Source organism: Myxine glutinosa, chromosome 10 (assembly GCF_964187855.1).
Source record: "Myxine glutinosa chromosome 10, kmMyxGlut1.1, whole genome shotgun sequence".
NCBI lineage: Eukaryota > Metazoa > Chordata > Myxini > Myxiniformes > Myxinidae > Myxine > Myxine glutinosa.
This window is the reverse complement of record NC_136270.1, coordinates 25,811,733-25,838,936: the sequence shown is the minus strand read 5'-3', so window position 1 is coordinate 25,838,936 and position 27,204 is coordinate 25,811,733. Positions and strand designations below refer to the sequence as shown.

Below are 27,204 nucleotides of genomic sequence, written 5' to 3'. Positions count from 1 at the left end.
ACAACACACAGGATGAATGATTACCCTCTATATATTTTCAAACATATATAAAATGGATGATTTTTTTACCCGTTTGGGAAAGTAAGATGAAATTTAATAATCATAAGAACCTCCCAAATTCATTAAGATGTCTAATAGTCGGGTCTAGTGGATGTGGAAAAACCTGTTTGCTTTTAAAGATGCTCCTTACCCCAAAATTTTTAGATTATGAAAATTTAATAATTTTCACAAAGTCAAGTTTTCAACCAACCAACTACTATCGCAAGGTTTTAATGCGGGTCTTCAAAAAGGATATAATCGGGTTATTTAAGCTTCAACACAAACTAAATGAGCTCAACATTGAAGATGTAAGACAACTATTTTGTGATACTCCACAAAAATGGAAAAATAATCAAAACCCACATCAGCTACAACCATAACCTGTATTCTCACTGATAATACGGATGATATACCTTCACCTCAAGATTTAGATGAAACAAAAAAGAACCTCGTTATCTTTGATGATTGTGTTAATGAGAAAAATCAAACGGTTATGGACAGTTACTATACAAGGGGGAGACATTCTTCTTGTGTTTGTATTTATCTTACTCAATCATACTTTCAACTCCCTCGTCGCTCAATAAGAAACAACGCTAATACTTTTATTTTATTCATACTAAATACATTAGATATAACCAATTTTTGGAGGGATAATTGTTCTACATTATGTAGTAAAAAGGAATTTGAGGGCCATATGAAACATTCGACTGAAAAATATAAATATATCGTTGTTAAAGAAGATGATATAATAACTAATAATTTCTTTACATAAATAAAATGAATGCTGAAGAACGAGCAAGAAAATTTAAGGAGCATCAACAATTACTTTCAAAAGTTGTGAAACAAGAGGAAGAGATAAAGAAGAAACGGAGACAAAAGCTATTCGGTGAAGACGTATTTGAAAGAAAACAAGAGAAGTTTTTTAAACCTCTTTTAAAATCTACCGAACAAAAGGTGATTTCATTTCAACATCCTACGATAGAATATACTCCCAAAAAACTTCAAATAATAAAAGATTTTAGTCAAATGACAGAGCAAGAGCTTATAGATATTGGAGCATCAACATCTGATGAAGAATTATTCCGACGCTTTGAGGAGGCAAATAAACTTTCTCATTATGTTGCGAATGCTCTTAGAAAAAATGAATATAAAGAGGGCTCAAAAACCAAAACGGGTCTCATTCCATCAGAAAAAGCAGAACCAACAGCGTTTTATCCTGTCAACGAGGAGGTATGGATATTTAATGACGAGTTAATGTTTTTGAGTGAAACTCACCCAAATATTAAATTAACCCCTAGATTAATGTTTCTTCTCACACACAACGGGCATAGAAACGCCAGACTCGGCGATTCAAAATATTTTGATGCACCACTTGATATGGAAAGAGAGGAAGATAGAGAGTATATTGAGTTTCTAAACGCGATTGATTACGAGGGGTATATTAGGGGTAAAGGTAAGAAAAATGAGAAGGAAAAAGATATTCTTAATGCTTTAGAAAAACTTGGACTGAGTTCAGGCTCCGGTGTTAGTTTTCTTCCGAGTGACTCATCACAATTAGTTAATAGACTATTACTGTTGCTCGGTAGTAAGGAGGCGGGAAACAACAATTGTTTTAATGAAATATCAGCTATTCTAGATCAGTTGATGAATAGGAAAATAATTAATAAATGTCAATCAAAGATCTTTTATCTCATATACAATAAAATGAGAAACAACTCTTAGATTTGATTTTACAACGAGCAATCACATGGCTTCATTCCCATACCCAATACAACTTGCTCCTACAAAAGAATATGAAGTGGCGTTATTGTCTATGGAAGCCTATAATACCTTGTTTAATATCACAGAAAAGAATAACAAGTTTAGTTATGATCCGGGAACTGGATATAAAACTATAGAAGTACCCCCCGGAGCTTATGAGATACCAGTACTATGTTCAGAAATTTCTCGCGTTGTGAAAGAAAACGGTGATGAACCAAAAAATATCGAAATAGATACTCAAAAACATACATCAAAATCAACTATTAGACTTAAAAATAATTATAAAATAGATTTCACGATTACTAATTCATTCCGTGAGATGTTAGGTTTCACAGCAAAAAAGCTTGAGGATAATAATACGTTTGTCAGTGATAAGGATAACGTCGTTGACATATCCTCAGGTATAAATTCGGTGTTGATTAACTGTGATTTGGTTGATGGTGCTTATGACGATGGAGTAAAAACAAATACAATATTTTCATTCAGCGCTTATTCAACTCCAATAGGTTATAAATTCAATATGGAGTCAAAGAATCTCACCTATTTACCCGTGTCAGGAAAAACCATTTCTAAAGTAAATTTTAAGATAACTGATCAGGATCACCGTATGGTTTCTTTCAATGGTGAAATTATATCCATCAGAATTCACCTACGTGAAGTTCTTCAACAAATAATTGGAAAAATTACATAATAAATATAAACTAATTAATAAATGAACATCCAACTGTTTTTCCGAGAATGTAGTTTTAACACGAGTGATCAAGATAAAAAGAAAACTTATCAAGAGTTAGCGTTTGGAAAAATAGGTCTTGTATTTACTCGGGAAAGAGGAGAGGTTATGTTAACGTCGAGCGGAGAATTTTTAATTCCGTCAAAATTTTCAATGAAAGATAAATTACGTTTTGAAAAGTTGTTTTGGACACCAGACACTAATTATTCACGACTAGAACGAAAAATCAAAGCGGATAAATTGGAAAAATTAAAATAAAAATGTTAAAAGTTTTTTTTATTCTACTTAGAATAAAAACACGATGGTTGTTGAAAGAAAACATGAGTTAAGCAAATATAAAATCATTACGGAAGATATGAATGGTGTTAGTAAAACAGCTGGGAATGGGATTGGGGAAGGTATGTATCTTTCACCGTACTATAAGGGGGAAGGTATGTTTCTTGGGAGAGGATACTATAAGCCTACGAGGGAGCGTGGTGTATGAGATCAATTTAGAAATAAAGGAGATGGGTTAATTGATACTCTAATGGGTATCGGTTCAACTATTCTTAAATATAAAGACCTAATTGGTTCAACCGCTTCTGCCGTGGGAAATGTAGCGGGTGCTGTAAAGAGTATAAAAGATGCTCAAAAGGAGTCTCATAAATTACAAGCGATCAAAGAAATTAGAAAAGACAAAACTGAACTAACTCCACAAGAACGACGAAGAACAATTAAAATACTTTTTTTCAAATCGGGTTTTCAAAAGTTTTAAATATTTTATTAGTATCACACGTAAATATAATAAATTTCTTTATTATATATTTTTTTGTCATATAAAAAGAATGGAGGCAATTGATGCTATGTATGATTTGGATGATACTATTATCATTTCCAACTCAACTAAAAAAGAAGATTATTATAAGGTAAATGCCGTAGTGGGAACAGATTGGAATACGACTGGACCAAAAAGTTTTGATATAAATAATCAACAAACATACTTGAATCTGGCCGATAGTTTCTTGTTGTGTAAATTTAAATTCACGAAGACTGCGAATGACACAAACATCACACTCGTAAATGATTTCTTCTGGAAAATGTTTGATGATATTCGTTTGTATATTGGAACGCAAGATGTGGAATTGATAGACTGTTTCCGCTACATCTGAAATGTTGAAATTCACGTTATATTCACATAGTGATAGATGGGGTAAGGGAGCCACCGAAGGTTTTGTTCCTAATGTAATAGAGGGAACGACCGATGACCTCAGTTTTAAGCAAAGGAAGTTAATGTATAACGATGATACAAAAACGGAGAATAGTTTTACCGTAGCTGTACCCATTTTTTTTTTTTTTTTTTTTTTTTTTTGTATACAAGATCGAGGCTCGTGAAAGAGCGAACATTAATCACACAGAAAGACAAACCGACACATAAAACATATAACATCGGGAGCGGTAGACAAGATGGGGAGAGAGGGGGAAGGACACAAACACAACATTTGAGAGCAGGGACCGAGAGACATGGAGACATCGAGAGATCTGAGAGAGGGCGAGGGCTTTGGGGGGGGGGGCATGGGAAGGGGGCGGTGGGAGAGGTATAAAACATATGGACACTGCCAGGACTTCCAGGAAAGAAGTTGGAATTTCAAACAAGGTGGATCTGGGGTGAATTAGCGGGGGTAGAAAATATCAAGGTTTTGGATGGGGGAAGATAAGAGATGGTGGTGAACAGCTGTTTTAAAGACCTGGAGGGAGGAGTGGGATTGAAGGGAGTGAGGGAGTTTGTTCCAGAGGCGGGAGAAAAGAGGAATGAAAGAGTGAAGGTGAGCAGAGAGCCGAGATTTCGGCAGTTTAACCATCAGGGTTGCAGGCAGATCTTGTGCGACCTGTAGGAATATTTGGGGGACAGAGCACAGAGAGAGCTGGGGGTGCAAGGCCGGAGAGGAGTCGGTAGAAGACAGAAAGACCACCTACCTGCCTGCGGTGAGTGAGTGAAAGGCCCTCAGAGATAGCTTCATCGCGGGAGATTCCAATAATTCTGAAAGCTTTGGTTTCAACAGCGTGAAGCCGAGCTAGGTGTGAGGCAGGAGCACCGGCCCATAGGGGAGAACAGTATTCCATTGAGCTGCGGATGAAAGCCTTGTATGTGGTGAGGAGCTCAGGTGTGCCGAGGAAGGACTTCGCACGACGGAGGATGCCCAGTCGGCGACTGGCTTTGGAGGCCAGCTTGGAAATGTGGTTTTCCCAAGAAAGATCATGGCAGATAGTGAGACCCAAAATCTTGAGCGACAGAACTTCTTGGAGAGGATTGTTGAGAAAGTAGATGGGAGGGTTGTCCAGTCGATCTTTTCGGAGAGACATAGTAAGAGTGTGAGATTTGTCAGGATTGAAAGACATGTTCCACTTGTTTGACCAGTCTGTGATTTTGTCCAGGTCTTCAGAGAGTGAGGAGGCAGCAGACTGCCGATCTGAGGGAAGAGGAATGGAGCGGCAGAGAGTGGAGTCATCAGCAAAGAGATAGAGAGGATTTTCGAGAGAGTCAGAGAGATCATTGATGAAGACCAGAAAAAGCACGGGGCCCAGAACACTGCCTTGGGGAACTCCAGCCTGAACAGGAAGAGGAGATGAGAGAAACCCATTCAGGGCCACACGTTGACGACGACTAGAGAGGAAGTCCGCCAGCCATGCGTGGAGATTTCCATGGATACCAAAGGAGGAGAGTTTGGTGAGCAGAGCGGGGTGCCAGACCGTGTCGAAGGCACGTGATATGTCGAGGGAGACAGCTCTAATTTCCTGTTTGGCATTGAGGACCTCCATCCATTGTTGAGACAGCAGAAGCAGCATGTCCAGAGTAGAGTGACCTGGTCTGAAACCAAATTGATGATCAGAGATCAAGCCATTGGAGAAGAGGAAAGATTTCATATCCGAAGCAATGATGGATTCCATGACTTTGCTGATAATTGGGAGAAGGCTGATTGGTCTGTAGTTGCTAGGATCTGTTTTTGCACCTTTTTTGTGCAAAGCGGTGATGTTGGCTGATTTCCAAGCAGATGGCAGTTGACCTTGAGCAAAAGAGAGGGTGAAGAGAACAGAGAGAGGGTGAGATAGAGCAGCAGAGCAGGATTTTAGGACCCGTGGGCTGATGCCGTCGGGTCCAGTTGCAGAATCAGAGTCGAGGGTTGACAGAAACTTTTCCACCTTGTCAGGAGGAAAGGACACGGAGTCCAGGAGCAGCAGGGTACGACTGGGTATGGTGGGTACAGAGAGGGATGGGTTTGGGACACAAGATTTAGAGGCAAACACAGAGTTGAGGCATTCAGCTTTTTCACGTGCGGAGTCAGCTGTGTAGCCGTTTGAGGTAAGGGAGGGGATGGAGGGGGAACAAACACCAGAAACGGATTTGACCAGACGCCACCAGGATTTGGAAGAGGGAGACAGATAAGAGAGTTCGGTCTTGAGAACGGAGAGATATTGTTTCCTGGCTCTCCTGAGGGTGGACACACACTTGTTTCGGGCTTTGTGAAAGGAAATGAGATTTCCTTCCGTTGGATTTGCTTTCCAGGAGACGAAGGCAAGTTGTTTCTGGGCAACAGCCTCACCACAAGATTCCGTGTACCATGGACGGGAGGAAGGGTATGACAACTGAAGACGAGATGGGATAAATCTGTGCATGAGAGAGAGCAATTTACTTTGGAAGAATTCCCAGGATGAGTTGATGTCAGAGGTGGTAGAGATGGGAGACCAGTCCAGATGATTGATGGCTGCTTGAAGACCGTGCCAGTTGGCCTGAGTGAAATGCCAGACTCGTCGACGCTGAGCAGGCTCCCTGAGGATGGTCAGAGAGATGTCCACTTTAACAAGGACATGATCAGATGATCCGATCGGAGCAGAAGAAGAGCAGCAGACATTTTCAGGGAAGTTAGTCATAACCAAGTCCAGAAGAGAAGATGTTCCGTTGACTGAGATCCGGGTCGGGAAATTGACAGATTGTGTCAGTCCCAGTGAGTCGCAGAAGTCCTTTGCTGAAGAGCCATGGCTGGTGAGAGAGGTACCCACACCCAGCCAACTGGCATGGTGACAATTGAAATCACCACATATGAGGAAGAGAGAGTTGGGATGAGTAGATAGAAGTTGGTCCATATCATCAGACAGCGAGATGTAGATGGAGTCATCACTGTTTGGTGGACGGTACAACACACATATGAACAAGAGGTGGGAGCGAAGGGGAAGCCGTAGCCAGAGGTATTCCTGGGGGTGAGGTGGAGAGAGTGCAGTGCAGGGCGAGTGAGGAAGAGAGTTTTTGATAAAGATAGCAACCCCGCCTCCAGGACGAGGCTCAGGTCTATCATACCGGAGGAGGGAGTAGCCCGGGAGAGATACTATGGAATCAGAGACATCATAAAGGAGGAAAGTTTCTGTTAAGCAGATCACGTCTGGTTTGACAGAAGCAACCTGTATGGAGAGATCAGTTAAGTTTGAACGAAGGCCCCGGATGTTTGAGGTCCATACCGTTAATGAAGAGGAAGGGGGAGCATCAGATACAGAACAGGGGGGAGGAGGGGTAGGGTAAGATGTGGAAGAGGTGGAAGAGATAGGGAGAGCTGTTGAAGGTGTGTCAGAGATTTCAGAATAGCTCGGAGAAAGGGAAGGATGGGGCGGACAAAAGGTTTGATGGTGATTGGGTGAGCCACAATGAGGTGTTATTTGAGGAGGGGGAAGAGCGAGGCAGAAAGTTGGGGGAGATGGAGGTGAGAGTTTGAAGGGGGAAGAAGCGGGGAGGACGCTTTGAGGAGGGGGAGTGAGAGGGGGGAAATTGAGAAGCAATGAGGGTGGGGAGATTTGAAGGGGAGGAGTGAGGGGGGAGTTTGGGAGGGAAGGGACAAGGGGAGGGATTTGAAAGGGATGGGATATGGGGGAGATTTGGAGGGGAGGGGTGAGGCAGGAGTCTAGGAGGGGAGGGGCGAGGGGGCGTCTTGGCGGGGAGGGGTGAGGGGGTAGTTTAGGAGGGAGGGGGCAAGGGGGGAGATTTGAAAGGGATGGGTGATGGGGAAGATTTGGAGGGGAGGGGTGATGGGGAAGATTTGGAGGGGAGGGGTTATGGGGAAGATTTGGAGGGGAGGGGTGAGATTGGATTTTTGAAAGTGTACGATTTATGGGAAACGAACATTTATTGCAAAATGAGTTTCTTGTGACCTTCGAGTTAAAAATACGTTTAAGGACGCTGGATGGAGGATGGAGTGCAGGAGAGTTTAGGGAATGTAGAAAAAAGGCACTATAGGAGATGGATATTTTTTTGGGGATGAATTGATTTGGTGAGCAAGTCGAAAGCAGCCTTTTAAAGAAGAAGAAGAAAAAGGTGTTATAAAATATGACGGAATACATAACTTGAGGGGAAAGTGTAAACATTGAAGGTTAATGAGTGAAAACTATCTGGGGAAATGGGGGAGAAACACGTGGTCGAAGAACGAACAAACGAATAAGAATGAATAAACGAATGAGAACAGAGAAGGAAATGTATTATTTTTTTTATTTTTTTTTGAGTTGAGATTTACACAAGGAAGTAGGCTATGGGTGAAAAGCCTGGGAATACAGAGAACGAAAGTTATTGGATCACAAAAGACGGACCGCTGAGAGAAAAACAAAGCCTCAAGGTTGTACAGTGCACACTGTACAAGGCCTCAAGACACGACACGGCAAACAGACGATCAATTTATGAAAGATAAACACCGAGAAACAACCAAAGTTGCACACAATAACTTCACACACCGAAAGATAAATACAGTTTCGACAAAATACAATTGTGAACAGACTTAACTTCGAAAAACGTGGAGACCGTGTGGAGCTTCGAAAATCCCTCCCACCGTCTCCGAGATCTCGCGAGATCTCCTCGCGAGATCGCGAGATCTCCATTAAGGGTATATTTGGATTTTGTGATTATGATAAAGTTCTGTACGGACTTAAAATTAGATTTCAACTACACAGGGATACTAATGAAAATAGATTGTTTTTGGGGACTGCTAATGCTCTCGCCACTAATAACAAATTTGTTATTAATGATCTGTGTTGGTATATCAGTGAATATACTCCTAGTCTTAAAGACGTCTTGGAGACGGCGTGAAGCTGGAAGGTGTAAAAACATTTTGCTACCTCGGAGACGTGCTGAATGGAGAAGGTGGATCAGACTCGGCAACGGTTGCTCGAGTGAGATGTGCATGGAAGAAGTTTCGGGAACTGAGTGGCATGCTGATGAGGAGGGGAGTGTCATTGAAGCTGAATGGAAAGGTGTATGCTGCATGTGTGAGAAGTGTTATGATTTATGGGAGCGAGACATGGGTAATGAACGTAGAGCAGCAATGAAGGCTGGAAAGGGTGGAAATGCGAATGGTTCGGTGGATGTATGGAGTATCGTTGAGCGAGAGGAAGACAAATGATGAATTGCGAAAGATGATGGGAATAGAGTCTGTGATTGATGCTGTGAAGAGAAACAGGTTGAGATGGTTTGGTCATGTGTTGAGGAAGGATGAAAGTGACTGGTTGAGAAGAGTGATGGAAATGAATGTAGAAGGAAGTAGAGGACGGGGAAGACCGAGAAAGACTTGGCTAAAGATGGTGGAAGAAGAAATGCGGGCAAGGGGGTTAACAAGGAGAGATGCAGAAAATAGGGCAAAATGGAGAAGATTGTCATGGGGGATTGTCATCCTTGGGCCACATAAAGAGTCGCTTGGTGGAAACACTTTCCGATCCGAAGAAGAGGCCCAAAAGGCAGTACACGAATGGCAACACAAGCAGCCAAATTTTATTTTTCCTAGAGGAATCCAGGCCTTAGTAAAGCGCTGGAAAGAATGCATTGAACGCAATGGAGATTATGTTGAAAAGTAAAACAGTTGTTACACACGTACATCGAATAAATAAGTTGTGCAAAATATTTTCAGGTTACTTATTGACTGCCCCTCATCTTTCCTGGACGAGGAGGCAACAATGTAAGGTACAATTATTGAAACCACTGTTATGGAATTTTACAACATTCTCTGACCTTGCACGTCCATGAATTTCATCATGAGAAGCAGTGCCCAGCACAATGTGGTTGCTGTAGTTTCACTGCCAGCTGCGAACAGGTTTGCAATGCATGTATTTAGTTGAAAGTCAGTGAAGGGACTGTCAGGATTTGAAGCTTCCTGTAAAGCAGAAATCCATTTCCTGTGAGATATTGATTATCTTCCACGGTAACACAGATAAAACACCTCTTTGCATTTAGGTTGGCTTGAGGGGCGGTGAGGAAAACAAAAGGAAGCTGATCACAAAGTTTATGAGCTAGCAGGACATGTTAAATGATCACTGTAGAGTTAAGTGTACAAAGACTCAATGTGAAGATATTGTCACATCACCAGCAATTAAGACCACTGGATGACGAATGGCCGAACGTTTTTTTTACTCCCCAGGCGAACTCCCGAATTTCTGGCGATTATGACATGCACGAGATGGAGGCTACGAAACGTTTACCTGAACGGAACAAAAGCAACACAGGTTTATTCCCAAACCCACCACAAAGAAACATGACAATAAATTCAACAAATATGAATTTAATCTTACTACAATTCACCAAATGTCCGTCTGTCCGTTCCCAGGTACCGCAAAAACGGCTGAACTGATCGCCACGATATTTTGGGTGGGTAATCCTGGGACCCCCTGGAGTAAAATAGGCTATATTGTTTTTCCAATTTTTTTCCCCAATTTTTCCAATTTTCCAGTTTTTCGAAACACGAATGAATGATATTTACCGTATGAACAGTGAGGTGGCTTTTATTGAAATTCTACAAATACTGTTTAGATTTTGATGATTTCCGTGTGATATGATTTAATGGATGTTTATATAAATCGTTTAAAAATTTTTTTAAAAGCCTTCAATTTCTGATATTTTGCCTTTTCATTTGGGCCTCCCAATTGAAGCCATGCCTGTAGGGTGGGTACCGTTGCTAGTGAAAATAAACCAAGGAATGAAAATGAGTGCTGAGGTAAAACTAAAATTCTACTTTGAGGTACCTCCATACAGTTACAAAAACAATACAGGGGAAAGATAACAAAATAAAATAAAATCCCTTATATACATTTTCATCACTGAGAAGCAGCAAACCAGAAGTTAGTAGACAGAATAAACCATGTAGGCTTACGTCCTGCCTCATCCAATGTTTTCCATCTGACTGGGGCTGTATATTTTAATTGTGGAACTACAACTGCTGACGTGAATATGTTTATTCATTCAAGTTATTACATAGAGAATATAGGAAATCTATATAATAATAGCGTAAGGACTCGACTTTGTTATCCCTTTTACGCCGCACCCAGTGACCCGATGCCCACGGCACTAATGGATTTACGATCTACGAACTGCGCTCTTTGTTTATCACGTACAGCCAGACTCGAAAAATCTGAATTAGTCGACTTTGGGGCCCAAAAGCATCCGATTAACGGCCGATACGACGCCATCTTTCGACGCCATCGTATTGGCGTCTGCTGGGCGAAGGCGATGCGAGCCGTCCGCTGATTGGACAGTCGAGTGGTGTCATTAAATAATGGGCCGTGCTTACTGCTTACTGATATTGATCTGAAACTTGCAAATGGGCATGTATTGCAAAGCAATTTTTCTTCTTATATTATCCAAGTCTAAAATACACACCCACACACACACATAAATCAGCTGGTCGTCAAATCTACATTCCCTACAACCAGTGATTACAGGTTTAAAAAATGATTTTTTGACGTATTGACTCAACGATGTAAATAGGAAAGCATTAATTTAATTATTTCCTTCTTATTCTGTAAAAGCGGCCTCGACGGTATAGTGTGCGATTGCCCAAAGCAGGTTCTTATTTTGACAATCGTTAGTCGTACAATAAATACTTACGGAATATTAAATGAAAAAAAATGTTTCTTTCTTGAATATTTTAAAGCATTTTGTTTTTCATTCCACATGGTGTGTTTCTTCCCTCCCTCTGTGGACAACCAAGTGCCGGCTTCCGGTGGTAGTATAATCCTCTGTAGCAGTGTAGGGTTTTATGAGCCAATGATTATGGTGCGGCGCATGTCGTCACAGCAGGATTTTATGAAACGCCATTTGAAGCTGTGAAAAAGGTCAGAGTACCTGCTAACATGTCAAGCTACAGCAGGGCGGCGCAGGTCAGTTATAGTTAATCAACGGATCAATGAGAATGTCCTTTACTGTACGTACTGTACTTTACCACATCGGTTAGAAACGCTGCCGCAGTAGATCTCCGATGGTCTTTACTTTAGCTTCTGTTTTGGATTCGGTTCCCGCCTCCTGATACCTCGCAGGTGTGACGTCGCATCAGAGGACGTTAAGCCAGCTGTCTCATCTGATTGGACAGTCGAAGGCAAAAGCAAGCCGTCCACTGAGTGGACAATCCAGAGCATGCATTTGTGCCGGTGTCGGCGATCGTTGTTCACATACGCACTCTTCATTCTCATCTTTCTTCCTAACTCTTACTCGGACAAGCAAATCCCCTATGCCATCCATAATGGTACACTCTATCCATACACCACATCCTCCCTTCCGTGGATGTTCCACGGGTTTCGGCTAGTACTCAATATATGTGCTTTACTTGTACGTCTTAATGATTATAAGATTATTACAATATTCACCTTTAAAACACACATCTTTCCCTTTACAAACAGACGAGTGGCCTCTTGTGTGGAGGACAGGGTGGGAGGGTCTATCTCCCTTCAAAGTCACTCGGATAGATTTCCCCCTCCCCTCCCCTGTGTCTCATCCACCCGGCATGCCTGGGAGTATTTTCAAGCAAATTGGGATGTGAACAACCACTTGGACTGGATTTCTGTGCCGCTAATTGATTTGCACAAGTTTTGATCAATTAAATGTAACCACATGGTGCACTTAGCTATGATCTCAACGAGATAGTTTGGTGAGTTCGGCAGTGGTGGCCAAGTCCAACGCTTCCTGCGCCTGAGGGCCCAATATGGCGCCGGCCGATAACGCGAGCGCACCGAGCCGTGAAGCGAGCAGCCAAGACGGCCCTCTTAGTGTTTTCCACCACTGTTCAGGAGGGACAGCATGGCCTCCAGCTCCCTAGCACCAACAATAATCAAAGCTCCTTAACGATCATTGCAGAAAAGTTCTCTCCTCAAAAGCACAACAAAATGGCCAAGCTTCTTCACCAGGACCAAGAAAGAGATGCGCTCTTCTTTACTCCTGAAGCTTCTTTATGGCCTCCCACCAGCCAATGGCAAAGCTCTTTCAAACTCACCCCATGCTCCTCTCTGCCAATCATGACCTTCAGGGGCGTGGCCTCCCGGCTCTTCCTCCAACTCCCCACCACACCACACCACCTCGCGGGCGTGCCCTTTTGCTTTATTAGGTCCTTTTGGCGGGGCTTAGTCCGATCGGCTCTGCTTGGGTTCTGTCGGTGGTTGTTGTTTAATGGTTTTCATGGCCGGCCTCGTCAGAAAAACGTAAAGGGAAAATTACAGAGGGGAAATCATGTATTGGGGGAATTTTTTTTTCTATACAAGATCGAGGCTCGTGTAAGAACTAACATTAATCACAAAAAAAAACGGACACCCAAAACATACAATAAAGGGAGCAGGAGACAAGATGGGGATAGAGGGGGGAAGCACACAAGTACAACAGCAGAGAACAGGGACATCGGGAGATCTGTGGGAGGGAGATGGCTTGGGAGGAGGAGGTATGGGAAGGCAGGGTGGGGGTGGGAGAGGTATAAAACACATGGACACTGCGAGGACTTCCAGGAAAGAAGTTTGGTATTTCAAAAAAGTGGATTTGGGGTGAATTAACGGGGGTAGAAAAGATCAAGGTTTTGGATGGGGGAAGCCAAGAGATGGTGGTGAACAGCTGTTTTAAAGACCTGGAGGGAGGAGTGGGATTGAAGAGAGTGAGGGAGTTTGTTCCAGAGGTGGGAGAAAAGAGGAATGGAAGAGTGAAGGTGAGCAGAGAATCTTGATTTTGGCAATTTCACCAGAAGAGGGTTGCTGGCAGATCTTGTGCGACCTGTAGGAATATTTGGAGGACAGAGCACAGACAGAGCTGGGGGAGCCAGGCTGGATAGGAGTCGGTAGAAAACAGAAAGACCACGGACCTGCCTATGGTGAGTGAGTGAAAGGCCCTCACAATCAGCTTCATCGTGGGAGATTCCAATGATTCTGAAAGCTTTGGTTTGAACAGCATGAAGACGAGCTAGGTGTGAGGCAGGAGCACCAGCCCAGAGGGGAGAACAGTATTCCATTGAGCTGCGGATGAAAGCCTTGTATGTGGTGAGGAACTCAGGTGTGCCAAGGAAGGACTTCGCATGACGGAGGATGCCCAGTCGGCGACTCACTTTGGAAGCCAGCACCGAGCCTTAATCCCTACACTAATTATCACTGCTTCACCCCACGTGTGAAAACGGATGTTGAGGGAGTTGAAGTTCTTACATTTTCCATTCTCAATGATTTGGAACAAATTATCACCCACCCTACCCATATCCCAGATCGTCATGACCACTCTTCCAATTTTTTTTTTTTTTTTTTTTGTATACTGAATCGAGGCTCGTGAAAGAGCTAACATTTACTTCACAAACAAATCAACCAGACAAACAAAATACCCAAAAAGAGGGAGCGGAGGAGAAGATGGGGAGAGAAGGGGAAGCACACAAACACAACATCCGAGAGCAGGGAGATGTGTGGAAGGGAGAGGGCCCGGGGGGAGGAGGCATGGGAAGGGGGGGGGGGGAGGGAGAAGTATAAAACACAAGGACACCAAGGACTTCCTGGACAGAAGTTGGTATTGTTACGTGGTCCTCCCGGTGACTACCTGGTCTCGGTGACCCCCGGACCGTGAGAGGAACTCCGCCAGAAAGATTTATTATGTATGCGCTTTCGTAACGCAATCAATATGAATTCCAACCAAGAAAAAACCCCACACCAAGGATCCGGAATAATCAATGATATATTCCCCGAGCAATCAACCATCAACAATCCACAATCAACAATCAATCCCTGAGATGATTAAGATGGCCATCTTACATACATGTGTCCCCTTTCCCCACTCCCGACCCCTTGGGTACTCATGACCCCTTTGGTCTCTGTCCCTCACAATGTCTCTGGGCCCCTCCTGACCAAGATGATGGTCGGCTTCGCCGCACACGGGCGGTTGAACGAACCCCGGGCGGACGTGCTTCCACCGGGCACGTACCGTACCGGGAACCACGGCTGCAGCACACCCCTCCTGGCCAAGCGAAGCGGGCAAAGCAAGCGCCGCTTGCAACGCGCGCGAGGCCCCAAAGTGCGACCCGTACGCGTCCTTGTAGACGGTGCGGTGAACTGTGCCGGACGCTGGGTCCGGGCACGGACCCACGGCAACTTGACGTGTCAAAAGGGTAGTTACACGTCCCGGTAACTCCTCTCGCCAGACGGGCTTGGGGAACGCAGCTTTTCCACGCTGCTCAATCTCGATCCCCACTCTCCTCGGAGCTGGGCGAGGAAGAAAAAGAATCGTCGCTTCTCCCGGACCTCGTGTCTTTTCTTCTTCCGTTTCCGGTCTCCTTTTTCCCAGAAGGGCTCCTGACCCTTTAATCACAACAACCCTTAATCGACTACACATTTATAAGCAAAGACCTGAATAGTAATTCACATACATTCACATAAATATGTAACACTCCCCCCCGTCAAGAAAGAAAGTTTGAATCCAGCGAAAACTTTCTTTGCCGGCCAACTTGGATAAACAAACCAGATAACTCACCCCCCCCCCCCCCCAACTCATCAGTTCCCCCCGGGCACAGTCATCACTTAAAAATAAAGCAACAAAATTTCACACAATCCCCTAGATTAATTCCCTCTGGACCAAGCGTCAACCACTTCTAGTTTCTCTTGAATGACGGTTAAGAGGTGGTGACCAAAGCCCCCAAATTTAAACCTCTCTATAGCACTTTTCGGGAGGCCCAGCGGAGTATTCCCTACATGGACGCCTTAAGGAATGTGGAGTTCACGGTTAGTCCGTGCAGGAAAGTTCACTACCTGAACGCCTTTAAGAACGTGGCGTTCACGGTTAGTCCGTGTAGGAGCCCCGGCTCGGTGGCTCCCCCGTATATATAGTGCTTCAACTTCTCCAGACTCCTAACAGTTATGGTGGGACCACTTGTCCCAGCCGTTACCTGACTGGCAGTCTCCTTCTCGGCCAGTGCTCTGACATTCATTTTTTTGGGAGGTGCCGTAACTCTGGGAGCCTCCATAGTAATATCGGCTGCTGCCAACCCCAAAACTACTGCCAAGTTGTCCTCTTCTGTAAACCTCTCGACGCCTACGAAATGCCTTCCCTACTGTTATGGTCCGACCCTCCAAATCCTTACCATTCCAATTCTTCTCTGCCTCCCTGGCGTCTCTTGTGCTTGCAAACTTGACAAAGCCGAACCCTCTTGACCGTTGCATTTCCCTGTCTTTTACCACCCGCACTTCCACCAGCGGCCCATATCTGTTGAAGACAGAGGTCAGAACTTCTTCCTCTGTGTTGAAGTTCAGTCCCCCTACAAATAACTTGGAACTTTTGTCGCCATCCCGAGCTGGTGGGGTGTTATTTTCCCTGCTGTGCTCTTTACCAACCCTCGGGTTACCATAAATTTGCCCCCCGGCCAAATCATTCCCAATAATCACAGATACTCCCTCTACAGGAAGCGTGGCTTGTAAACCGACGGTGACCGGTCCTGACACCAAATCGGATTCCAAATGGATGACATGAAGTGGGGCACTAACACAGCCACCGATCCCTTGTAACCGAACACTATCACCCGTTGCGGTACTCTTTGACAATGGCAAAATGGCTTCAAGCATTAAGGATTGATGGGCTCCTGTGTCCCTCAAAACCCTAACCGGTCTTGGGTTAGTCAAGTCTCCCTTGAGTGAGACCAACCCCTCATAAATAAATGGTCGGTAACTCTTCTGTGGGCGATTTCTTACGCTTGCCATCGCATTCGGAGTGGTAATAGTCGGACTCCGCTCTGGGTCTTCCCTTTTCATGCGGTAACAACTGGACATCAAGTGTTCAGGTTTCTTGCAAAAAGCGCAAGTAGGCCTGGAGGAAAAACTCGTGGTCTGCCTCGGGCCCCCCGAAATATAAGTTTGTCTTAGGCCCGCAGCCCTCTGATTTCGAACAGGCAGGGTATCCGCGTTGTCCCCATAATCCTCTCGAGGCCGCCGCCATGTAAGGTCGTTCTCCGCACCGGGTGTTCCATAACTCCCCTGCTGAAGTCTAGGCGAGGAGTTAGGTTTGTGGACCCCTATCCGGTGTGTTAAGGCATAATCATCTGCCATGGTGGCTGCGTCCCACAACTTTGGTACTTTCTTTTCCTGCAGGTACACTTTGATGTCCTCGTGGACACACTGTTGAAATTCCTCCACCAGGATCAAGTCACGCAATGTTTCGAAGTCTTTCCCGACTCCTTTTGACTCACACCACCGATCAAACATGTTTTCTTTCACTCTGGCAAACTCCACATGGGTCTCACTCTCCCTCTTCCTGGCATTCCTGAATTTTTGCCGGTAAGCTTCCGGAACCAACTCATAGGCTTTGAGGATGTGCTTCTTCAATACCTCATAATCTGCACATTGGTCCATTGGTAGCGCCGAATAAATCTCTTGAGCTTTTCCCACCAGCACACTTTGTACTAGTATGGTCCAGGCCTCCTCCGGCCAGTTTAACTGTCGAGCCACTTTCTCAAAGTGCGGAAAAAATTTAGCGACTTCCTTTTCACTGAAGGGTGGAACCAGCCTCACATGTCTGCCCACATCCCAGGTGTTCTGGCTAGGTGTCGACCCCGTCAGCAAGGGTGGTACCTCTCCCCGTTCTCTCATTAACTCCAGCTCCTTGAATTTAATTTCTTGCTGAAGCGCCATGTCACGTTCCTTCAATTCCCTTTCCGCTTTTCTCTCTTCTGCTTCGAGTTCCCTTGCAGCTCTCCTCTCCTCTGCTTCTGCTTTCCTTTCCTCTGTTTTCATCCTTTCTAACCTTTCCTGGAGTTCTCGTTCCACTCTCCTTTCTTCTTCTGCTCTTTCCTTTTCTGCTTTCCTTTCTTCTTCTGCTAACCTTTCCTGGAGTTCTCGTTCCACTCTCCTTTCCTCTGCTTGTTTCTCTTCTCTCCTCTCTTCTGCTTTCCTTTCTTCTTCTTTTAACCTTTCCTGGAGTTCTCGTTCCACTCTCCTTTCCTCTGCTTGTTTCTCTTCTCTCCTCTCTTCTGCTTTCCTTTCTGCTTCTTTTAACCTTTCCTGGAGTTCTCGTTCCACTCTCCTTTCCTCTGCTTGTTTCTCTTCTCTCCTCTCTTCTGCTTTCCTTTCTTCTTCTGCTCTTTCCTTTTCTGCTTTCCTTTCTTCTTCTGCTCTTTCCTTTTCTGCTTTCCTTTCTTCTTCTTTGATCCGTTCCTGGCTCCGTAATTGCAACTCCAGTTTCCGGAGCTCAACGTCTTCTGGTTCTTCGGGTAGCCACTGCCAGGCTAACTCGTCCCATGTTCCTAATCCCACCATAGACTGTATCACCGTGGTCTGCAACTCTGCCTTCCTCAAATTAGTTCGGACCTCCAAGTTAAAATGTTTGGCCAATTTCAAGAGGTCCGACTTTAGTAACGCTCGGAACTGTGCCTCACTCGGGGTTACCGCAAAGTTCTGTGCCACAAACGCCATGGTGCCTATCGTTAACACCTGTTAACCTTCACCCAAGACTTTACCCCACTTTCCCCAAAAATTTACCAATTAATACTTAATTAATAAATTTTAATTAATAAAAATATTATTTTATACAATTTTAGATCCCGGACGTAGACCCAATTGCGAATCCGCAAATCGTAATTTGGACGAGCCCCCAATTCTGTTACGTGGTCCTCCCGGTGACTACCTGGTCTCGGTGACCCCCGGACAGTGAGAGGAACTCCGCCAGAAAGATTTATTATGTATGCGCTTTCGTAACGCAATCAATATGAATTCCAACCAAGAAAAAACCCCACACCAAGGATCCGGAATAATCAATGATATATTCCCTGAGCAATCAACCATCAACAATCCACAATCAACAATCAATCCCTGAGATGATTAAGATGGCCATCTTACATACGTGTGTCCCCTTTCCCCACTCCCGACCCCTTGGGTACTCACGACCCCTTTGGTCTCTGTCCCTCACAATGTCTCTGGGCCCCTCCTGACCAAGATGATGGTCGGCTTCGCCGCACACGGGCGGTTGAACGAACACCGGGCGGACGTGCTTCCACCGGGCACGTACCGTACCGGGAACCACGGCTGCAGCACACCCCTCCTGGCCAAGCAAAGCGGGCAAAGCAAGCGCCGCTTGCAACGCGCGCGAGGCCCCAAAGTGCGACCCGTACGCGTCCTTGTAGTACGGTTTTCAGTGAAAATTCTTAACATAGGGGTATCATTGCAAAAATGGTGGCAAATGATAGCTCTTGAAATATGGATTAAAATGGTCTTTGAATGGGCTTCATTGGACAAAGCGTTCCAAAGTTATGGATTTTAAAATCTTTTTTATTTCCCATACAAATGGTGACGTAGCTCAATGGCCATTGCCTATGGCAATATGGCTGAAAAATGGCCGAAAATTAAGGGAATCTTGGAGTAAATTAGACAAGTTGTCTTTATTACTCATCCTATTGAGCTAAAATTTGCACACAATGTTCATAGTTGCTAGTGTAATCATTTGTACATATGAAATCCTAAATAGTCATTGTAGTTTTTACATGGTTGCCAAGTTGTAGACGGTGCGGCGAACTGTGCCGGACGCTGGGTCCGGGCACGGACCCACGGCAACTTGACGTGTCAAAAGGGTAGTTACACGTCCCGGTAACTCCTCTCGCCAGACGGGCTTGGGGAACGCAGCTTTTCCACGCTGCTCAATCTCGATCCCCACTCTCCTCGGAGCTGGGCGAGGAAGAAAAAGAATCGTCGCTTCTCCCGGACCTCGTGTCTTTTCTTCTTCCGTTTCCGGTCTCCTTTTTCCCAGAAGGGCTCCTGACCCTTTAATCACAACAACCCTTAATCGACTACACATTGATAAGCAAAGACCTGAATAGTAATTCACATACATTCACATAAATATGTAACAGTATTTCAAAAAAGTGGAATTGGGGTGAAATTAGCGGGGGTAGAAAAGATCATGGTTTTGGATGGGGGAAGATAAGAGATGGTGGTGAACAGCTGTTTTAAAGACTTGTAGGGTGGAGTGGGATTGAAGAGAGTGAGGGAGTTTGTTCCAGAGGCGGGAGAAAAGAGGAATGAAGGAGTGAAGATGAGCAGAGAGTCTTGATTTTGGCAGTTTAACCATTTGGATTTGTTCTTCACCTCCAATCCGTTGTGTTAAAGCTACACAATTTCACCTACAATTGGGGCTTCTTTTGTCTTTCCTCCTTCACTCTGCGTAATTCTATCTTCGTAATTGCTGATGGTTCAACATGTTCCTCCTTCCCTATCAACGGTGTCCCTCAGGGTTCTGTCCTGTCTTCAATACTCTTCCTTCTTTTCATCAATGACCTTCTTTCTTCTACAAATAACCAAATGTACTCGGATACCGATGACTCGACATTACATCCCTTCATGTTTTTCCCATCTGCCCCATCTTCCCTCACTCTATCTGCATTTCATTTCATCACAGAAACCACCATCACATTTTTCATCCACCTCTTTAAATTCGGATTTGGACAACATTTCCCAGTGGGGCAAATGTAATCAGGTTAAGTTTCTTGCTTCTAAAACTCAATTTCTTCCCATCTCTCTCTGGAACTTCTCTGAACTCTCCAATCTCGCACACTGGATACTGCCCACAAACTCGCGCATTCACTGCTTTTCAGAAGCGATAAGCGAGCAGTGTTCTTTTTGTGGACAAATTGAAACATTGGCACACACATACATTCGTTGTGAACATGCAAAACCACATTTATGGTTTTGAAAGCGCTATTTGCACATCTCTCTTGATTTTCGCTTTTCAACATTTATTTTTGGCCCAAATGGATCCTCATCCTTCCAAAGGCAGTTATGGCAATTTTTCTCATTTCCCAGGCCAAGCTGGCAATTTATAAAACCAGAAAGTCCAAGTTAAAGAATGATTTGTACAGCACGGACACCGCGGTAATTTTTAAGGCATTTTGGGAAAGCCGAATAAAACTCGAATTTTACTGTTGCTCTCATTCCAGTCAGTTGGAGTATTTTGAGAAACTATGGTGTACGAATGATGGGTTTTGTAAAGTTTCTGAAGGCTGCTTGATACTCACTTCATATAATTGATTTATTTTCCTCATGTGCTTACTTTGTTAGCTTAACTTCCCTTGTGTGGTTTATGTTTCCTCCTATGAAAAGGTCTGTAACTGCTGGTTCTTGTGTATTTGAGTCTCTCTGTCATCTCTTGCTCCGTCTCTCGCGCTCCCTTTTGCACTCTGTGGTAGTAAACCAAGTGTTCATAAAAACCTGTATGTGGTAATTTGAGGTGCGGTATTTGCCATGAAGCGTGACTGAATTGGCCTTTAAAATCCGGTAACGGGCAGATTGGGAAACGCACATTTAATGCTCATATGTTGCGCCGTTCAAAAATGGCAACACTTTTTTTATGGATGGGCGTGCGAGCTTGATTAAACTTACTAAGAATTGAACACTCGACCCAAGCAAAGCCAATGGAAATCTGAATCAACAAAGCCGGGCAGTGTATAATCAGAGGCTCACAGGCCTAATGTTAAGCCTACCAGGAAAGAAGATGGCAGCTATATCATTTCGTCTCAATACTATGGTGGGTGGAGTCAAGGGACAGATGTGGGTGTGGTCTGGATGCTGACTGACCAATGGGTGCACATTTCAAACATCGACCCACAACAACAACAACGCAAAACTCTTGTTAACCTGTGACATGTCACAGGTAAAAATGCATACTTGCTACTTTATATGTAACAGCAAAAGAAAAAAAAGACCTCGCCACTTGCCTTGGCCTGCTGTATGAGGAACGAGTCAATGTAGTCTTGTGGATCAGTGGTCACGAGTGAAGAACGATGCTCATCGATAGCTTTGTCGATATACTTCCTGACATTTTTTATGTTGTCAGAAAATACTTCGTAGGGTTGACGCAGCAAACGGAAAATTGGAAAAGCATTGTAAAGCTGCAGAGAAAATGCAATTTATCATTACGACGGTGACAGAAATCATGTCATGCTTCACATCATAAATATCACTTTTATACAGGTACACGACGAATTTTTTTTTTTTTTTACATTGATCGAAGTGTCATGGAGGGTACACTAATCACGTTTAGGATGAGGACGATGTTAAACATTATTTCCATTTTACATTAATTCAAGGACAGTAGACGGGACGAATCCACACCAGTATTTGGGACATGAACCTGAGATCCCATCACCATGAGAAATTTTACCAAATAAGAATTTTTTTTCTTGCACCTTCAGTGAAGTGCTGAGATGTTCAACACAGAGATACCTTTTGGTATGTAATTTGTATGCAGACATGGTAACTCAATGTATGATTGGGACATGGGACGGTCATTAAACTGGGACTCCCATCTGCGGCATTAGTTGGTGGCTATTAAACAGTCCAAGGTTTCCTTTGCAAAGATTAGGCGAAATTCCAAATTCCTGGCCTGACTTCATGTGTCGGTGGTGACCCTACCAGGATTGTAGCCCAGTAACTGCTTTAGTAGCACCAACGCTCTGCATAGAGCATGCTTCATTATGATGAATTTTATGCATTGTGAGAAGCATACCTGAGCAGCAGGACCTCCTGTCTCTCGCACATTGAAGTTTATACGTCCAAGGAGGTCAAGGAAGGTGGCATCCTCGTACTCAAACCGCTTGCCTAAAACTGTTGCACAAATGACGTTGGATACAGCGGAACTGAGGACAAATGTGGGTTCAAATGGTGATCCTGCAGCAAACATCACGGGGAAGGATAACAGGAAAAACATTAGTGAACACGTCTTTCCTGCTCACTTCTAATAAGTGATCAGACAGAAAAACAGATTTTAAGAATACAATAGCCTGCTTGAAAATTGTGAGAAACTTCTGCTTTATTGTGTCGAGAATTTCATGCGTCTTTCACTGACGAGAAGCTTCCGTCTGGCCACTCTGCCATAAACCTCAGATCGGTGGAGTGTTGCAGTGATGGTTGTCCTTCTGGATGTTCCTTCCATCTCCACACAGGATCTCTGGAGCTCAGCCAGAGTGACCATCGGGTTCTTGTTCACCTCTCTTACCAAGGCCCTTCTCCCCCGATTGCTCAGTTTGGCCGGGCGGCCAGCTCTAGGAAGAGTCCTGGTTGTTCCAAACTTCTTCCATTTAAGAATTATGGAGGCCACTGTGCTCTTGGGAACCTTCAATGCAGCAGAAAATTTTTTTGTAGGCTTCCCCAGATCTGTGCCTCGACACAATCCTGTCTCTGAGCTCTGCAGGCAGTTCCTTCGACCTCATGGCTTGGTTTTTGCTCTGATATGCATTGTCAGCTGTGAGACCTTATATAGACAGGTGTGTGCCTTTCCAAATCATGTCCAATCAATTGAATTTACCACAGGTGGACTCCAATCAAGGTGTAGGAACGTCATCTCAAAGATGATCAAGAGAAATGGGAGGCACCTGAGCTAAATTTCAAGTGTCATAGCAAAGGGTCTGAATACTTATGTCAATGTGATATTTCAGTTTTTTCTTTTTAATAAATTTGCAAAACTTTCTAAAATCCTGTTTTCTCTTTGTCATTATGGGGTATTGAGTGTAGATTGATGAGGGAAAAAATGAATATAAACGATTTCAGCATAAGGCTGCAACATAACAAAATGTGAAAAAGTGAAGGGGTCTGAATACTTTCTGAATGCCCTGTAGGTGGCCGTGGCCTCATGCGTCAGTGTGGGGAACCGGGAGAGGGGCGTAAATTCTCCATGTCAATGTGTACCGTGTAGCGCCACCTGGTGTTGGTGGCAGAGGGTTTTGCAATTTCCTTTTTTACCTGGCCAACACTGAGGTTAAAATACTCTTCACTTGGGTAAATTTTTCCTCCTCCCGTTTCCCCCCCCCCCCCCCACCTCCTCCCAAAACGGAAGGCCTGCCAAACCTCCCCCTCCCCCCAAAAGATGCTTATGCAGTATATATTTCCCCTCCCCACCCCCCAAGCAACGCCGGGTACTTCAGCTAGTCTCCCATAAATCTCTCTCACACATTGTAATGTTAAACCAACGTAATAGCTCATACAAGATACATGACATATTGCACCAGTTGTCTTCACTAGCCATCTTTTTATTGTCATAACTCTCTTAAATATGTAATTTTATGGCTGAATTGTAACCACCATATCTAAATGTGTATTTTTCTGTGTACTTTGCAGACCGCCATACCTTGAGACCGGCCAGACATCGTTTTTCATCCTTTAATAAATAAATACAAACCTGTGTACTACCTGATGGGTTCTGTATCATTTGCTACCCTTTGCCATCGACTTACACAATGAATATGCAGGTGTTGATGTAGCGCGCGCATGATGGGCAACATGGCCTCCTCCTGCATTAAAGTTCTTTGTATTTACACAATTAAACTGCTGAGCCGTCCCCGCTTTCCATGCTCATAACGCTATATCTTACCTTCCATATCAGTAAGGCGTTTTATCAAACAGGAAACCTCTTCGGAGATGCGTTCCTCCATGGTGAATTTTCCCATGCCGTAGTTCTTCAGTGTCGTCAATGAAAAGCGCCGCAGAATTCTCTGATGGTCCCCGGTATGAAAGATAACTCCTGCATGAACAGAAGTACATGATTGTACTGAGTTTGCTGCATACTTACACAGAGCAATGTTTGTATTCCTTTCAACAATGATTAACGATTAACGAAGATGTTCGAGGATCATTACCATGTTTTTGTTCCCCATTGGAAGTACTTGACAATGTGCCAAGTTTCAAATTTTTCCATTGAGCGGTTTACGAGAAATATATTTTTAATTATTTTGCGTTTAATCCAAGATGGCTGCCATACCACGTGACCTATGATGTCACAATTATCATAAAACATTCTGCATGGGTGTCACTCCTACCCTGAAAGTTTTGTCTCAATCGGACATGCGGTTGCGGAGAAAAATGGGGTTTAGCCCATATGGGCGGATGGACAACCCAAAAACATAATGCCTCCGGCCACATCCGGGAGCAGAGGTATAATAAAATAAAACAAGCTTTATGCCTAGGTCACCGTCGGTGAAGCGATGCGAGTTGACAAAGTGGAAGACGCAAGGCGGCCATCTTGAATTTTGACGTGGCGACCCAATTTTCAAATGCGACCTTCCTTATGCGTAGATACACTGCCACACCAGATTAGAAGTTAGTAGTTCGTTTATATTTCAAGATATTCCGCTCACAAGGTTCAGACATACATAGCGGCGGCCATCTTGGATTTTGACGTGGCGACCCAATTTTCAATAGCGTTCTTCCTTATGCGTAGATACACCCAAACACCAGATTAGAAGTTGGTACTTCGCTTATTTTTCAAGATATTCCGCTCACAATGTTCAGACATACATGGCGGTAGCCATCTTGGATTATGACGTGGCGACCCAATTTTCAACAGCGTTCTTCCTTTTGCATAGATACACCCACACACCAGATTAGAAGTTGGTACTTTGCTTCTTTTTCAAGATATTCCGCTCACAAGTTTCAGACATACATGGCGGCGGCCATCTTGGATTTTGACGTGGGTTGCAACCACACACCAAATTCGAATGCGGTCCTTCGCTTACGCATGCACGCAAGCACGCACGGACGAACGGACGGACGGGAAAATCATAGTCCACCTTTCGCTCCGCGGTGCGACGACGGGGGACAAAAAGAGGACAAGTACAGATACATTCAAAGTACACCTCCCCCATGCGAAATAAATAAATAACATGTCCTCCAGGCAATGCCACACACCCCAAGTCCAATGTAATTTGCAAGCAAGTCGCAAGAGTCCAGACACCAGTCCCAAGTCCGAGTCTCAAGTCAATTTTGTAAAGTTTGAGTTGCGTCACAAGTTGCAAAATTTTGTGACTCGAGTTTGAATCGGGTCTGAGTCGCTGACTCGAGTCCCCAACTCTGCCTGCCAGTAATCCCCTATGAAGTTGAGACCGTATGCAGCTTTACGGTTGGTGTAGATCAAGAAATGCAATGGTTGTTTGGCATCATTTACATTCCTGATTAATTTAAGCAAACCTGAAATATTGTTAGCAGTCCCCAACTTCCTCCAAGCTCAGAGGCTGTTTTAAGTGTTTGTCTCGTGATATATGTCCGAGGGTGTACGTGTATGTCTGTATGTCTGCCAACTCCATTAAGAGCCTTTGACAATGGATAAAAAAAAACTCCAAAAAACGCAGTGATTTTTAGAAAATTGCCAAACTTACTATACATTAAGTTGCAGAATAAATGTATCTCAGTGTGGAAACGTTCAATAATTCTCACTTGAAATTCAACAGGGTTAGTGCAAGGTGTGTATCAAAGAACCTCATGTCTGATCAAAAGGTCAACTCTTTGCTATATTGAATGATCTTTGATGAATCAATAATCACTTTTAAAAGGTAAAAAAAAAAAACAGTACCCGGATCTTCACCGTAATCTAAGCAATTCGTCCTTGCCACACACCCAACCTGTCCACCAAGTTTCATCCAAATCTGTGCATAACTTTTTGAAATATCCTGCTCCCAGACAGACAGCCAATCACACACAGACAGACAGACAGACAAACAGGGGTGCAAACATAAACTTCATCCATCCATCTACCATCGCAAGAAGCTGGAGAAACATAAGCCTCACAAAACTCCCGGTACAGATGGTCCATACTGTTTAGCAACATCTTTTTTTCGTCGCCAGAGGCGTTATGTTTTCAGGTTGTCCATCCAGCTGTCCGTCCATGATAGGTTTTCGTTACCGCGATGACTTGAGAATGGCTGAAGGGATCTTAGTCAAACTTGGTACAGGTATGTATAATGAATGAATGAATATGAATGATCGTTTTAAGGCCAATTTTCGTTAAGGCCAATGGCGTTAATTCAGCGATCGACCGGGATTCGAACCCAGGATCCTAGGATCCCAAGCCGGCACACTAACCGCTAAGCCAACACCAGGCTTAGTGTACTTGTGGTAATACATTGAACATGGAGAGGATGGCATTAGAGACAACACGGGGGATAACAGGAATGCAAGCTACTTAAGTTGGTTATCCACAATGTTTTCCTGAGAGTAGTATCATCTTTATCATTGTGGGGTTATTAAACAGTGATTTATTTGAAGCTTCACCCTGATTCTCTTTGGGGTTTTTAAAAATGACCTTTGCTCTTGTTTGGGTTAATTATTATATCAGTAATTATCTCTGTCCTCCTATCCTGTTTTTTTCAACAGGACACAGCGATCCACACTCTGTGTCAGACTCTTCATCCTACATTTGTGTAATGCTCCTTCACCTCGAGTCAAACTTTTGAAGCTATGGGAAAAGTAATAAATTATCCCCAATTAATGGGTGTGTGTTATTATAATATTAAATATAGGATTTCCTTGGTAGGTGTAGGGAAGCGTTTTAGGCACCCACAAAAAGTAGGAACAAACCCAAATTGACGCAATGTCGGATACTCCTGCTGATATGAAATAAATATATTCAGTTCGGCCATTGGTGATTTCATATATTT

At 43.9% G+C, this 27,204-nt stretch overlaps 2 protein-coding genes across 7 annotated transcripts in view; one reads left to right on the top strand and one right to left on the bottom strand.

Moving 5' to 3' along the window:
- Positions 1–27,204, top strand: part of LOC144888245 (cytochrome P450 2C23-like) — a 799,004-nt gene that overhangs the window by 406,627 nt on the left and 365,173 nt on the right. The window lies entirely within an intron of this gene.
- Positions 1–27,204, bottom strand: part of LOC137434304 (cytochrome P450 2C23-like) — an 80,106-nt gene that overhangs the window by 26,067 nt on the left and 26,835 nt on the right. For 3 of the 6 annotated variants that reach the window (XM_078785466.1, XM_078785463.1, XM_078785464.1), the window contains exons 4-7: positions 24,147–24,296; positions 22,287–22,447; positions 21,496–21,669; positions 9,543–9,684 (exon numbers count right to left, since the gene is read on the bottom strand). In XM_078785466.1, coding sequence (XP_078641592.1) covers positions 9,543–9,684; positions 21,496–21,669; positions 22,287–22,447; positions 24,147–24,296 — 627 coding nt within the window. Of the gene's footprint in view, positions 1–9,542; positions 9,685–21,491; positions 21,670–22,286; positions 22,448–24,146; positions 24,297–27,204 lie in introns of all 6 variants that reach the window. The other 3 variants (XM_078785461.1, XM_078785465.1, XM_078785462.1) reach the window with 1 other exon arrangement.